Consider the following 16,034-nt stretch of genomic DNA (forward strand, 5'->3'; position numbering starts at 1 on the left):
GTGAGTGTATATGCCCATATAATGGACACTGTCGTTTTTTCCAAATTTTAGGAAGCTCTAAAAAGTGTTGTTGTTGGCTTTGGGAAAGAAATTCACCCTTTAAATTAACAAAATAGATTAAAATGTGATTAAAATGTTTCATTGTCCCATGACCACAATAATTTACATATTTCCTGCTTGCAAAGATAAAAGAAATAAAAGGTGGAATAGTATTAACAGTCGTACTTGTAAGCATCAGTATTAAAATGGGTAATAACTGAAATCAATTGAAAGTGAAAGTAAAAGTGATGTGTTTGTTGTATGTACTCTGGATTTTACCAATCTGAGTGCGCGCGCACACACACACACACACACACCAATGCATTCTAACTGTGCTGTTTCCAATGAGTTAGTTTTGTGACCAGGTACAGTATAAACTGATTTCAGCCAACATCAAAGGAGGCTTAAAGCGAAATTTTATTTAATTAAAAGAAACAATTTTGGATTAAACAGGAATGGCACTGGACTATTGTCTTGTTTTAAATATCATGATTATTGCCAATACCAATATACAGCCCTAATTAAAAAACAACGCTATTTTCCTGTTTAAAGATCACGATTATGCAGTTTTATTTGCATTTTTGCATTACTACAATATTCTAATTATGCCAAAGTCTAAAAACAAAAAACAAATCATGGGGTCTCTGGGGGTCCTGGAGTCAACAAGTTTGAGAAGCACTGCTTTAAAGTAAAACAAGGCCAACTGAAACAACTTACATTCCACAAAGATTCAATTCCAGTGTCCAATATCGCTGCGTGAGTAAAGAAACAAACATTGCAGAATTAAACCTGCTGCGCTGCTTCAAAATGAGCAATAAACGGCAAATAGAGACACGGATGAAGAGATGTGAGACAGGAGATGAGATTTTTAGACCAAGGTAAAGAAACAAAACACACAGCGAGCGCTGGCATCTATCTGTTTGCAGAGCTGTCAGGAATGTTTGAAGTCAAACATTGGCAGATCACAATGATACAGGCCAGTGATTAGTGATGGACCCTAAGAAAGAAGTAAATTCACACAAAGCTTTGCAGAACCATCAGCACTTATCCAGGCAGGAGATGCAAAAACCAAGCATGCTGTTGGTGCAGTGACAGAAAAAGACAGATGAATGATAAAGATGAAGTTTGGGTTAATATATGAGGATGAGAATGTTAGACAACAACCACACAGATGTATTTAGTTGAATGGGAGGATGCTTGTTATGGAAAATCAAACCCGTTTGCGCTCATCTTCAGCTCTCGGTACCTTTCAGTAGCTAAAAGCAGACGGTGGTCCTCAGAGTCACCAGTCATCGTGGCGTGGGGGCGCAGAGGCCCGTGGGAAGCGGGTCATAGTGTCATAGGTAGGGATGCTTGAGGCACAAAGGGAAAACTGTCAGACCAAAAGTGTACAAATCGCACACACACACACACACACACACACACACACACACACACACACACACACACACACACACACACACACACACACACACACACTCTTTTAAGTTGACCTCTGTCAGCTCTCCATCCATCTATAACCCATCATTCCTACAGAAGAGCAGGACGGGGCTTTGAAAGTGACACATGTAGCACTATTACATCACTAAAGATGCTGTGAGTGAATTTTTCTCAACATGTAAACAGGTGTTCTGGGAAATCACATGTATCTGCACTGCAGGGCCGGATTTACCAATGGGCATTATGGGCACAAGCCCAGGGGCCCGTGTGCACTTGGGGCCCCTGCGAGGGGGGGATAAATACCGATTTTGTAGTGTCTATTTATTTTGAAATGTGGGCAATACATTATAGATTAATTTTATTTAAAATATATTAATCTTAATTTTTAATTCAACTATAGGGGTGCGGCCAGGTAGGGGGCCTACAAGACATTATGCCCAGGGGCCTCTGAATTCTTAATCCAGGCCTGCTGCACTGTAATAAATAATATCTGTAAATTAGTGCTTCATGTTTTTACCCCCCCCCCCCCCCCCCCCCTATGTTTTTGAATTGCATTAAGGGACATTGATTTTTCCTCCAACAACTTTTAAAGCTTGAAAATTAAAAAAAGTGACTTTTAATAACATTTTTAATAGTATAAAGTTGAAAAACCATGTAACAAACTGCCAGTACATGTGTTATTTTACAGACTTGTTTCTCTATTTATTATTTCTTATACATTATATTATTTCAAACTACTGAAATGTCAATAAAAGTGACTGTTAAACTGCAGAGTTGAATTTGAACCCTAACCCTAACTTCAGCTAGCCATAAACTGTAAACTAACCCTAACTTTCAAGAGTTGAACCCTAACCCTAACATCAAAAGTCGACAGAGCGGAGATCCAAGGTCCCACAATGCAATGCAGTGAATCACAAAGTCCGTAAACTGTTCATTAAAAGACATTTTTTACAGTGTGAGAGTATGTAAGGATATTATTGTGTCAAGTAATAATAAAAAAGAGCCAATCAGAGATTTCTTTGACCAAATTTAAATAGATAGTTCACCCCAAAACAGAACATTTTACCATCATTTACCTACGCTTTACTCGTTTCAAACCTTTATGAGTTTCTTTGTTCTGTTAAACAAAAGAAGAACTTTGTAAGAATGCTGGAAACCTGTAACCATTGACTTCAATAGTATGTGTTTGTTCATACTATGGAAGTCAATGGCTATGAGTTTTTTTAGCTTCCTTCATAATATCTTCTTTTGTGTTCAACAGAAGAATGATTTGGAATCAATTGAGGGTAAATTTTCTCTTTTGGGTCAATTATTACTTTAATATGCATATTCAGATTCTCTTAAATGGTATTTGCTGTGATATCTCTAGAAGGCGGAGCTTTGGAGAGAGGGCATTTGAGCTGGCAGATTTTCTCTTATTGCTAAATTAAAGCTTCTTTAATAGGCTGTTTTCAATTCAGATGGAGGGCAGGAAGTAAAAAACTGAATGTGAGAGAGAAGGAAGTCTGTATTTTTGCGATTTATATCATATTTCAGGAGATATAAATAGAAAATAACCACATATGTTGGGCATAATCCTTATATCAGGAAGAGGGCTGAGTTTTCTACTGAATTAAAATATATTTGCCTGTCATCGAGGTGGTAGATACTGTATAAGCTATTGCGTTACATGAAAAAACACTATAGTAAATACTAGAGTGGTAGCATACTATAGATAATTACTTGAATTAAACTGTCATAGTAATTATATTGTTGCTGTGGTACTGTAGCAATAAACAAATTATTCAATAGGCTTCAGTCTTCTATGCTATAATTATGCACCATTACAATACACCACAGTTTACACTAATGTTACTGTATTTATTATAGTTTATCAGTTTACTTTACTACTGTATTCTGTAGCATTTATTAAAGAGTTGTCAGACATCACAAAATAACATGAAAGCATACAGAAGCGTATAAGCATAGTCTACGTTATTATTTATTGATTTTTGTAGGGGGGCAAAGTGCTCCATAATAATAACCGTCTAGTTTTGTAACAAGGGTTGCATTTGCTTTTTGTTCTGTCGATGAACTTACCATAAACAGACATTTACCTCTGCCCTGCATCTCGATGTTTAACGCTACAGTTGTTTATTCCTCCAAAACACCAGTAAAGATTTGGATTATTGCAAAACAAGATGGAGATTTTATTGCAGCGATTAGATGGCAGGGGTTATTTACATTCTCCTGGATTTTGTTTTAGTTTGATGGAGTTTGTATCTGATTTTTATAAAACACATGAACATATTTATGCACACAGCTAGGCCTGTATATATATATATATATATATATATATATATGTATATGTATATATATGTATATATATGTATAAATATGTATATATATATATATATATATATATATATATATATATATATATATATATATATATATATATATATATATATGTATATATATGTGTATATATATATATATATATATATATATATATATATATATATATACATATATGTATATATATATATATATGTACATATATACATATATATATACATATATATGTATGGTATATATACATATATATATATACATATATATATATATATATATATACATATACACATATATATATATATATATATATATATATATACACACATATATATATGTGTATATGTATATGTGTATATATATATATATATATGTGTATATGTATATGTGTATATATATATATGTATATATATATATGTATATGTATATGTATATGTGTATATATATATATATATATATATATATATATATATATATATATATATATATATATATATATATATATATGTGTATATATATGTATATATATGTATATATATGTATATGTATATATATATATATATGTATATATGTGTATATATGTGTATATGTGTATGTATGTGTATATATGTATATATGTGTATATATGTATATATATATATATATATATATATATATATATATATATATATATATATATATATATATATATATTTATTATATATATATATATGTGTGTATATATATATATATATATATATATATATATATATATATATATATATATATATATATATATATATATATATATATATATATATATATATATATATATGTTTGTACATAGGGATGTATTGAATAAATGTTTATTACATGCTGCTTTTTCTTCCGTTTTTCAGCCAGTTTTTTGAACTTTTCCCCCCTTTATAAGCAAAAATTTTTGGAAGTCTATACAAGCTGTTTGGCATTTCTTATTTTGGCTGATTTAAACAATTATAAACAACATTAAACAGGAACGTTTTGATGTTCTGATAGTGATTCCTATGTAGAAGAATCACTTCCTGCCCTCCTTCTGAATTTCACGTCATCAATGATGTCATGTGAAAACAACCTATAGTAATATTTTTATATTTAGTTCTGATTATGCAAATACACAAACTACCATTTTAAAGATTGTGTTCATTAAGATTTTTCTGGAAAGAATACTTTTGGTAAAAAGTTAATTTAAAGGGATTTACTATGTAAAAAATAATATTTCTATATTATATTTATATTTATATTTCTAAACAAATGCTGTTAAGTCGAAATTTCTATTTACTTTAATCTATATATACTAAAATTGTATTCCAGATTCATAAAAATCATCAAACAGCACCACTTCAACATTGATCATAACAACCAATGCTATTTGAGACCCAATTCTAAAGGATAACGCGAGACAAAAACTTAACTTTGGATCACATGAATAAATAAAGCTGTAAAATCTATTAAAATAGAAAACTGTGGCTTTAAATTGTTATATTGTCACTACATCAAAGCTTTTTAATCAAATAAAGGCTGTCCACAAATGCTTGTTTCCTCCAAAAGAATCTTACAAACTTTTTAAACAGTAGTGTGTGAATGTGCATAAGCTGCGTGTCATTCTAGTCCACCGTCCTGACCTCTGTTACATGCTTTATTGCTGAAACACAAGCATTAGAGGTGAGTTGGAGAGAAAGACCATTCACAGCCACAGCAGCCCAGTGAGATTTCACACACGATGACATGCTGTGTGAAGCAATGCGAAAGAAAAAGGAATAAATGCACTAGTCAGTCAAATCTGCAATATCATGTGCTGTGTTAATATCGAATCATGCAATATAATAAAGGCAAAAGTGAGTACACATCACAAATTCTGCATTATCGCAATGGGCTATTTGCATACACAGGGACTTTTAATTTTGAATAAGACAGCTCAGGCTGTTCCAGTGTCCTGTTACAGCATTTTAAATTCACCACGTTTAAGATCTGGTTTGTTTGGTTTGCTTTTCCATGCTGCTGTTTGGTTTGTTTGTCTGTCTCTGTGTGCATCCATGTGTGTCCACTAGGGGTTGAACAATTTCAGATTTTAGTAGTCGACTTTTATGTTATCAAAGTCGAGTCGATGTCGACTAATCGCTGGTGACGCTATCAATAAAACATAAGATGCAAATGTTTTGCAACATGCCACAATTAGCTAAAGTATGTTGCAAAAACAATGCGACATTACCACTAATTTTAGTGCAAAACAAATGCATTCTCAACACTTTCATTTCATTAATAATGCAACATTAATAATGTTTTTTTTACCTCCGTAATGAATTAATCAATACACATTGAACTCTAAGAGCAAGGTACAGTGCATCCAGAAAGTATTCATAGAGCTTCACTTTTTCCAAATTTTTTTGTGAATTAATTTATTTCCTCAAAACTCTACCCACAATCCCCCATAATGACAGTGTGAAAAAAGAGTTTTTGAAATTGTTGCAAATTTATTAAAAATAAAAAACCTGAGAAATCACATGTACAGAAGCATCACAGCCTTTGCTCAGTACTTTGTTGACGCACCTTTGGCAGCAATTACAGCCTAAAGTCTTTTTGAATACGATGCCACAAGCTTGGCACACCTGTCTTTGGGAATTTTTGCCCATTCCTCTTTGCAGTACCTCTCAAGCTCTATTAGGTTGGATGGAAAGCGATGGGGTACAGCAATTTTCAGATCTCTCCAAAGATGTCCAATAGGATTTAGGTCTGGATTCTGGCTGGGCCACTCAAGGACATTCACAAAGTTGTTGTGAAGCCACATTGATATTTTGGCGGTGTGCTTTGGGTTATTGTCGTGCTGGAGGATGAACCATCGCCCCAGTCTGAGGTCAAGAGCACTCTGAAGCAGGTTTTCGTTCAGGATGTCTCTGTACATTGCTGCATTCATCTTTCTCTCTATCCTGACTAGTCTTCCAGTTCCTGCTGCTGAAAAACCTCCCCACAGCATGATGCTGCCACCACCATGCCTATAGACTTCACTGTAGGGATGGTATTAGCCTGGTCATGAGCGGTGCCTGGTTTTCTCCAAACGTAACGTCTGGCATTCATTCAATTTCACAATTTTAGTATTTTAGTTCAATTTTAGTCTCATCAGACCAGAGAGTTTTGTTTCTTATGGTCTGAGAGTCCTTCAGATGCCTTTTTGGCAAATTCCAGGTGGGGAGTGGCTTCAGTCTGGCCACTCTACCATACAGGCCTGATTGGTGGATTGCTGCACAGATAGTTGTCCTTCTGCAAGGCTCTCCTCTCTCCACAGAAGAAGGCTGAAGCTCAGACAGAATGACCATCGGGTAATTGATTGGAGGTCTACAGACAATTCCTTTGTCTTCATGCTTGGTTTGTGCTTTGACATGCACTGTCAACCCTGGGACCTTATACAGACAGGTGTATGCCTTTTTAAATCATGTCCAATCAACTGAATTTACTAATTTAATAATAGGTGAACTCCAATGAAGCTGCTGAAACATCTCAAGAATGATCAGTGGAAACAGAATGTACCTGAGCTCAATTTAGAGCTTCACGGCAAAGGCTGTGTTGCTTCTGTACATGTGTTTTTTCAGCTTTTTTATGTTTAATAAATTTGCAACAATTTCAAAAACTCTTTTTTTTCACATTGTCATTATGGGCTACTGTGTGTAGAATTTTGAGGAAATAAATGAATTTAATCCAATTTGGAATAAGGCTGTAACATTAAAAAATGTGGAAAAAGTGAAGCGCTATCAATACTTTCCAGATGCACTGTATGTGTTCGTGACAAATTAATTAAATATAAAAATGAAAAAACACGTTCAAATATTTTAGACTTCATTGTGCAAACACTTTTATTCTTGAGCAACTAAATGAATGCTTAAGTCTATTTAACTGACTTTATTTTAATTAAATTACATAATCGATGAAAAAGAAACCTCATGAAATTGAAAGTAATCACATAAACCTTTCACCGGAAGTTTATCGGTGGATAAAAAACACTTGCTGTGCATATAGCCCATTGGGTTAGATTGCATTCAACCAAAGTTGTAACTCTCAGATGCTTGTTTATGGAAGCATTTGTCTGCCACAGAATAAAAACAATGCAAAAAAGTAAATACAACTCCAAAAAACAGAGAGTTGTGATATAAACTCAGAATTTTGTTCCAAACTAAGCAAGTTTACAGCTTAAAAATGGGAAAAAATTGAGAATTTGTAAGATTAAAAAGGCATAATTACATTCTTTTTAATCCTATGGCAGAAACTGGCTTCTGTACCGGTTTATAAAAAAAGCAGCTTCAAACCAAGCATGCATTGAAGTCCTGACGCCACATTATAATCTCAATCCATCTGTTTCCCCAATGCATGCAGTTTATTAGCCTAACACACGCAGGGAACACAGGGAAATACTGTATCTCCGATTACCTTTCCATTACACGGTTTTGGATACCTTCTAAAAGTTCATTATAATAACCATTATAACCAATTTCCATACTGAAACAAAACATTACACAGACAAAAATCAAACAAAACATGATGTGACATGAGAGAAATGGCATGCGACAGACTACAAACTAGCTTCTTTTGTTTTATAAAACCGCACACGCATGATTGTGCGTTATGAAACAGTATAAATTGCAATTGCTATCTTGTAAAATGTACAGCAATAGTCTCGAAGTGTGCTTTTAAGGTCTCTGTTTTAACAGCCCTTCATGTTAAACAAGGGAGCTTGAAAGATAACACACCAACACAAAAGCAGCGCCCTCCACCGAGAAGCATTTCAAGGCTTAGAGCTGAAAACAGCACCAATAAGCAGAAGATTTATGTACAAAACAGGAAAGGGATGTCATTTCAGCGGTAAAGAGGATAGCAAAAGGGAAAAAAACGGCTTACGTTTTCATGGGAAATGTCTCAATGCTAAAAAGATACAAGACAAGCAAAAATGTTACAGAGAAATGCACTGTAATGAAGTTCAGAGTCATCATGTGGATGTCAGACATGATGCCTCTGGTCAAGACACTTGGTGACTTGTCAATCGCAATGATTCTCGACTGTAAACGTATGGAAGACGCTGAAACAAAACACTGTACAATATATACACACACATACACACACTCACTCAAACACACACACGTGTAGTTCTCATAAAGTGCAAAGTGCTGGACAGAAAGACGATGAATGGAGAAAGATGGAAATAGTAAGAATGGTTATCATAACGTGAAATGCCAAGTCCCTGAGACGGAGGAACTGGAAGGAACGGAGAAAGGAAATAGAAAAAAAAGAGCACAGAGAAAGATCAAGAGATTTAGTCACTGTTCTGTGGCTAAAGTAAAGGATGAGGTGTTTACACTTTGATATATTAATGCATATTGATTATTTAACAGTTAAAGCCTGTTCCCACCAAGAACTATTATAAAGACAATGTAGATCATTTTATTGTAGACAGCATGAGTATTTAAAATTGCGGTAAGCAGAAGAATAATATTGACGTTGTTATTCAGAGAGTGTGATATTGATATCTCTCAATTTGTGGATTTTCCCCAATAGTAAGATGGGTGGATGGCTGCAAGGATAGATGGATGGATGATGGATGCTCGGATGCATGGAGGGATGGATGGATGCATAGATGGGTGGGTGAACGGATGCATAGATAGATGGTTGGAAGCATGTATGGATGGATGCAAGGATGGATAGATGGATTAATGGATGCATGGATGGGTGGGTGGATGCATGAATGCGAGGATGGATGGATGAAAGAATGGCTGGATGGATGCATGCATGCATGGATGGGTGGGTGGATGGATGCATGAATGGTTGGATGCATGGATGGATGGATGTAAGGATAGATGGATGCATGGCTTGATGCAAAGATGGATGGATGCATGGGTGGATGCAAGGATAGATGGATGGATGCAAGCATAGATGAATGGATGGTTGGAAGCATGGATGCACGGGCAGTTGGATGCATGGATGGACGGGTAAAAGGATAGATTGATGGATGCATGTGTGGGTGGATTGATTCATGGATTGATGGACTGAAGCATGGATGGTTGGATGCATGGATGGATGCAAGGATGGATAGATTGATTGATGGATGCATGGATGGGTGGGTGAATGGAGGGTTGGATGCATGAATAGATGGATGCAGGGATGGAAATATGCATAGATGGGTGGGTGAATGTATGCATAGATAGATGGTTGGATGCACGGATGGATAGATGGATCGACCGGATGTACGGATGGGTGGGTGGATGGATGCATACAAGCAAGGATGGATAGATTCATGGATGGATTGATGCATGCATGGATAAATTCATGGATGGATGATTGAATGCATGGATGGGTGGGTGGATGGATGCATGGATGAATGGATGGATGCAAGGATAGATGGATGGATGGTTGGATGCATGGATGGATGGATGGGTGAAAGGATGGATGATGCAAGGAATATTGATGAATGCATGTATGGGTGGATGGATGCATGAATGCAAGGATGGATGGATGAAAGTATGGATGGATGGATGCTTGCATGCATGGGTGGGTGGGTGAAGGATGCACGAATGGTTGGATGCATGGATGGATGGATGTAAGGATAGATGGATGGATGGATGGATGCATGGCTTGATGCAAAGATGGATGGATGCATGGGTGGATGCAAGGACAGATGGATGGATGCAAGCATAGATGAATGGATGGTTGGAAGCATGGATGCACAGGCAGTTGGATGCATGGATGGATGGGTAAAAGGATAGATTGATGGATGCATGTATGGGTGGATTGATTCATGGATTGATGGACTGAAGCATGGATGGTTGGATGCATGGATGGATAGATTGATTGATGGATGCATGGATGGAGGGGTGAATGAAAAACTTATATAAAGGGATACAAAGGGATTTTTGGGATGTTTCTTTTGAGCTTAATTATGCTATAATTTCATGCACAATAAAAACAAGCACACTGCTAACAGTTATCATTCTTGGTGTGAACAGGCTTTTAGCTCTAGTCCTCTAATCTGATTGTACAATTAGACGGGCGCTAATTAGCAATGGCAAACTTCATGTATTTGGGACACTTACTCGTCATAAACATCCTCTGTGTCCATTCTGCGGTAAAACTTGGCGAGCTTGACAGACAGGATAATGCTAGGGAGCAGAAAGAGTGTGGAGCAGCCCAGTCCAAACCAGAATGTGTTCTGCAACAAATAAACACAAGATTACTTCAAGCCACACGAAAACTGCACAAAGCTTGACCATAAACGACACGCTTGATAAACATGCTGTTGGTTTACTTATTTCAACTGACAAGAACATTTTTTAAAATACAGAATGTGAAGTTATTTCAGCATGGGAGATTTTGTAATAAATAGAAGTTTGCTCTAAGAATCAAAGCTATAATACCATTATTTTTTATGAATTCATGAATTAAAAAGCACAACAACTTAAATCAGAAAAAGTTAAGACAGTATGGAAAAAACGCAAATAAAAAAAGAAAGTAGCGATTTCCAAATTTACTTTGACTTTTATTTCATTGCGGACAACATGAACACAAAATATTTCATGTTTTGTCTGGTCAACTTTATTCATTTATTCATTGTCTAATGCTTTTCTGGGACCGGGTCACGGGGGCAGCAGTCTGAGGAGAGAACCCCAGACTTCCCTCTCCCAAGAAACTTCCATCAGGTCCTCCGGGGGGATCCCGAGGCATTCCCAGGCCAGCTGAGAGGCATAGTCCCTCCAGAATGTCCTGGGTCTTCCCCAAGGCCTCCTCCTGGTGGGACATGCCTGGAACACCTCCCTAGGTAGGCATCCAGGAAGTATCCGAAACAGATGCCCGAGCCGTGCTTCTCCCGGGTGTCAGAGCTCCTCACCCTATCCATAAGGGTGCGCCCTATCACCCTGCGAAGGAAACTCATTTCGGCCGCTTGTATCCGAGATCTTGTCCTTTCGGTCATGACCCAAACTCATGATCATAGGTAAGAGTAGGAATGTAGATTGATTGGTAAATCGAAAGCTTTGCCTTTTGGCTTAGCTCCTTCTTTAGCACAATGGACCGGTACATCGACAGCATTACTGCTGCCGCTGCACCAATCTGCCTGTCAATCTCACGTTCCATACTTCCCTCACTTGTGAACAAAACCCCAAGATACTTGAACTCCTCCACCTGGGGTAAGGACTTTCCTCCAACCTGGAGATTGCAAACCACCTATTTCCAGTGGAGCAGCATGGCCTTGGACTTAGAGGTGCTGATTTTCATCCCAGCCGGGTCACACTCAACAGCAAACCGCCATGTTTGATGAAGCCAACAGAACAACATAGTCTGCGGATAATAGAGATGAAATCTTGTGGTCCCCGAACCGGACCCCGTCCAGCCCAAGGCTGCACCTTGAAATTCTGTCCATAAAAATTATGTACAGAATTGGGGACAAAGAGCAGCCCTGCCGGAGTTCATGATGCACTGGAAACTGGAGACTTATTGCCGGCAATACGGCCCTTAACAGAGAGCCTCTGACCCCATTCTCCCAGAGCACCTTCCACAGAATGCCACGAGGGACACGGTTGAATGCCTTCTCCAAGTCCACAAAACATATGTGGACTGGTTGGGCATACTCCCATGAATCCTCGAGCACCCTGGTGATGGTATAAAGCTGGTCCAGTGTACTATGGCGTGGACGAAAACCGCATTGTTCCTCCTGGATCCAAGGTCAACTTCACTTCATTTGTAAATATACATTCTTTCCTGTTATTCAAACTTGCAACACATTCCAAAAAATAAATTGATTATCAACAGGTTATTTTATTATGATTTGGTAGCAGCATCCAAGAACGGTCTAGTCCTTTAGGAGCAAAGATGTGCTGATGATTACAAGTTTGCCAACAAAAACATGAGAAAATTATTGAAATGTTTAAAAACAATGTTCCTCAAAGAAAGATCGGAAGACATTTGGATATTTCACCTTCAACAGTGCATAACATCATTAAAAGACTCAAGGAATCTGGAGGAATTTCAGTGCATAAGCCTATGCTGAACTCAGATCCCTCAGGCAGCACTGCATCAAGAATCCTCATTCATCTATCAGCGATATCCCCACATGGGCTCAGGACTACTTTGGCAAATCTTTGTCAAGTACACCACTGCGTAGTTACATCCACAAATGCCAGTTAAAACTGAACTGTGCCAAAAAGGAAGCCCTAAGTCAGTTGGTATGCCTAAGCTGAACAACCGTGATCTCCAATCCCTCACTGCATCAAGAATCCTTATTCATCTTTAAGCGATATCACCACATGGGCTCAGGACTACTTTGGCAAACCTTTGTCAAGTACCACAATATGTAGTTACATCCACAAATACCAGTGAAAGCTGTACTGTGTTAAAAGGAAGCCCTATATTAACAATGTCCAGAAGTGTCATCGAGTTCTCTGGGCTCGCAGGCATCTGGGATAGACCATCACACAGTGGAAACATGTACTGTGGTCAGGTTGTAAGCCTAAGCTGAACAACTGTGATCTCTGATCCCTTCGATCCCTCACTGCATTAAGAATCTTCATTCATCTGTAAGCAATATCACTACATGGGCTCAGGACTACTTTGGCAAACCTTTGTCAAGTACCACAATATGTAGTTACATCCACAAATACCAGTGTAAACTGTACTGTGTCAAAAGGAAGCCCAATATTAACAGTGTCCAGAAGTAACATCAAGTTTTCTGGGCTCGGAGGCATCTGGGATGGAGCATCACACAATAGAGACAAGTACTGTGATGAGATAAATCAGTATTTGAGGTATTTTTTTGGGAGAAATGGACGCCATGTGCTCCGGACCAAAGAAGAAAAGCATATTCCAAACTGTTTCCAGCAGCAAGTCCAAAAGCTAGGGTCTGTCATGGCATGGTGCTGTGTCAGTGCCTTTGCCAAAGGTAATTTGCACTTCTGACATGGCACTATTAATTCTGAAAAGTACATAGAGATTTTGGAGCACAACATGGTGCCTTGTTTTCCAGGGACGTCCATGCATATTTCAACAAGACAATGCCACATCCTGCACACATTACAAAGTCCTGTCTGCAGAGGAGGAGGATACAGGTACTTGACTGGCCTGTCTGCAGTCCTGACATGTCTCCAATAGAGAATGTGTGGTGCATATTGAAGCGCAAAATGCGACAACTAAGTTCAAGCAGTCAATCAAAGTGTTTTTGTAGACAGTTTTTATGATATGTGAATATATAAAAATAGAATTAATAAATTTTTACCATTAGAAACTGGTTATATTCACACACTACTGTCACACAACTGTGTTTAAGCAATTGTAAAAGTGATTTTAGCATACTAGGTCCCCTTTAACACACATGCTGCAGTCACTGTAGGCCAGGCTTTTGCATGTGTGTGATCAAAGCCTCAGGGGCAGCCATAAGGAAGGAAACAGGTGGAAGGTTTTATCTGAAATTATGGGCAAGTGTGTGGGATTTGCAGGAGGTCGCGGTGTTTGACCTCATCACAAGACTCAAATGAGGCCCTGTGTGTTTAACCCTGCCCTCTGCGGCACTGCACATGTACAAATGCCACAGAAGCAATTACATTCTATGATTAGCATCAGTTTAACCAAAATTATACTTTTTTTACACACAAAGACATACGTTTACTTGGCTATGTAAAGACCTCTCTAGACTTGTATAGTTTTTATACACATCTTATTATAAACCTAATTTGATAGAAAATTCTCAGTTGTAAGTCACAAAAGCGTCTGTTAAGTGACTAAATGTGAACGTAAACAAACATTTTATACAGTTTTTACTAAAGCTTTGCCAGTTTTTGCTTACATCTTGGTACGAATTAGCCCCAATCTTTGAGTAGGTACACACACACACACACACACACACACACACACACACACACACACACACACACACACACACACACACACACACACACACACACACACACACACACACACACACACACACACAAGGTTGTACATAATTAGTAAGGACAGGAAGCATTACTGTAATTAACTAGTTGTACTAATTAGCGGCTAGCTGCTTTTTCCGCAGGCACCCAGAGTTTGACCCTACTATAATTGTCCAACTGCAGCAGAAAGAACATGAGGTCCACATGTTCAGCCTCAGACATGTGGGGTGTTTATTTTTGGTTGTTTGTTTTCCAGTTTTTGCATTTTTACTCCAACTGTTGTGTCAGCTAACTATTTGCATAAAGTAATGAGCAATTACAGTGTATCCGGAAAGTATTCATAGCGCTTCACTTTTTCCACTTTTTTATGTTACAGCCTTATTCCAAAATGGCCGTGAAGCTCTGAATTGAGCTCAGGTACATTCTGTTTCCAATGATCATTCTTGAGATGTTTCAGCAGCTTGGAGTTCACCTGTGGTCAATTCAGTTGATTGGACATGATTTGAAAAGGCATACACCTGTCTGTATAAGGTCCCAGGGTTGACAGTGCATGTCAAAGCACAAACCAAGCATGAAGACAAAGGAATTGACTGTAGACCGCTGAGACAGGATTGTCTCGAGGCACAAGGCTGGGGAAGGTTACAGAAAAATCTCTGCTGCTCTGAGTTCCAATGAGCACAGTGTCCTCCATCATCCTTAAGTGGAAGATGCTTGGAACCACCAGGACTCTTCCTAGAGCTGGCCGGCCATCTAAGCTGAATGATCGGGGGAGAAGGGTCTTAGTCAGGGAGGTGATCAATAACACGATGGTAACTCTGTCTGAGCTCCAGCGTTCTTCTGTTGAGAGAGGAGAACCTTACAGAAGGACAACCATCTGTGCATCTCAGAAGGACTCTCAGACCATAAAAAACAAAACTCTCTAGTCTAATGAGACTAAAATTGAACTCTTTGGAGTGAATGCCAGGCATTACGTTTGGAGAAAACCAGGAACCGCTCATCACCAGGCTAATACCATCCCTACAGTGAAGCATGGTGGTGGCAGCATCATGCTGTAGAGATGTTTTTCAGCAGCAGGAACTGGAAGACTAGTCAGGATAGAGGGAAAGATGAATGCAGCAATGTACAGAGACATCCTGAACGGAAACCTGCTTCAGAGTGCTCTTGACCTCTGGGGAGATGGTTCATTTTCCAGCAGGACAATGACCCAGAGGACACTGCCAAAATATCAATGGAGTGGCTTCACAACAACTCTGTGAATGTCCTTGAGTGGCCCAGCCAGAGGCCAGACCTAAATCCTATTGAACATCT

General features: G+C 38.0%; 1 protein-coding gene across 6 annotated transcripts in view; it reads right to left on the reverse strand.

Moving 5' to 3' along the window:
• Positions 1–16,034, reverse strand: part of prom1a (prominin 1a) — a 154,085-nt gene that overhangs the window by 5,101 nt on the left and 132,950 nt on the right. For 3 of the 6 annotated variants that reach the window (XM_056472594.1, XM_056472589.1, XM_056472588.1), the window contains 3 exons: positions 10,902–11,017; positions 8,716–8,739; positions 757–1,391 (listed from right to left, as the gene is read on the reverse strand). In XM_056472594.1, coding sequence (XP_056328569.1) covers positions 1,322–1,391; positions 8,716–8,739; positions 10,902–11,017 — 210 coding nt within the window. In that variant the 3' untranslated portion in view covers positions 757–1,321. Of the gene's footprint in view, positions 1–756; positions 1,392–8,715; positions 8,740–8,767; positions 9,070–10,897; positions 11,018–16,034 lie in introns of those variants that run through there. The other 3 variants (XM_056472591.1, XM_056472592.1, XM_056472593.1) reach the window with 3 other exon arrangements.

The sequence above is a fragment of the Danio aesculapii genome, chromosome 14 (genome assembly GCF_903798145.1).
Source record: "Danio aesculapii chromosome 14, fDanAes4.1, whole genome shotgun sequence".
In the NCBI taxonomy this organism is placed as follows: Eukaryota; Metazoa; Chordata; class Actinopteri; order Cypriniformes; family Danionidae; genus Danio; species Danio aesculapii.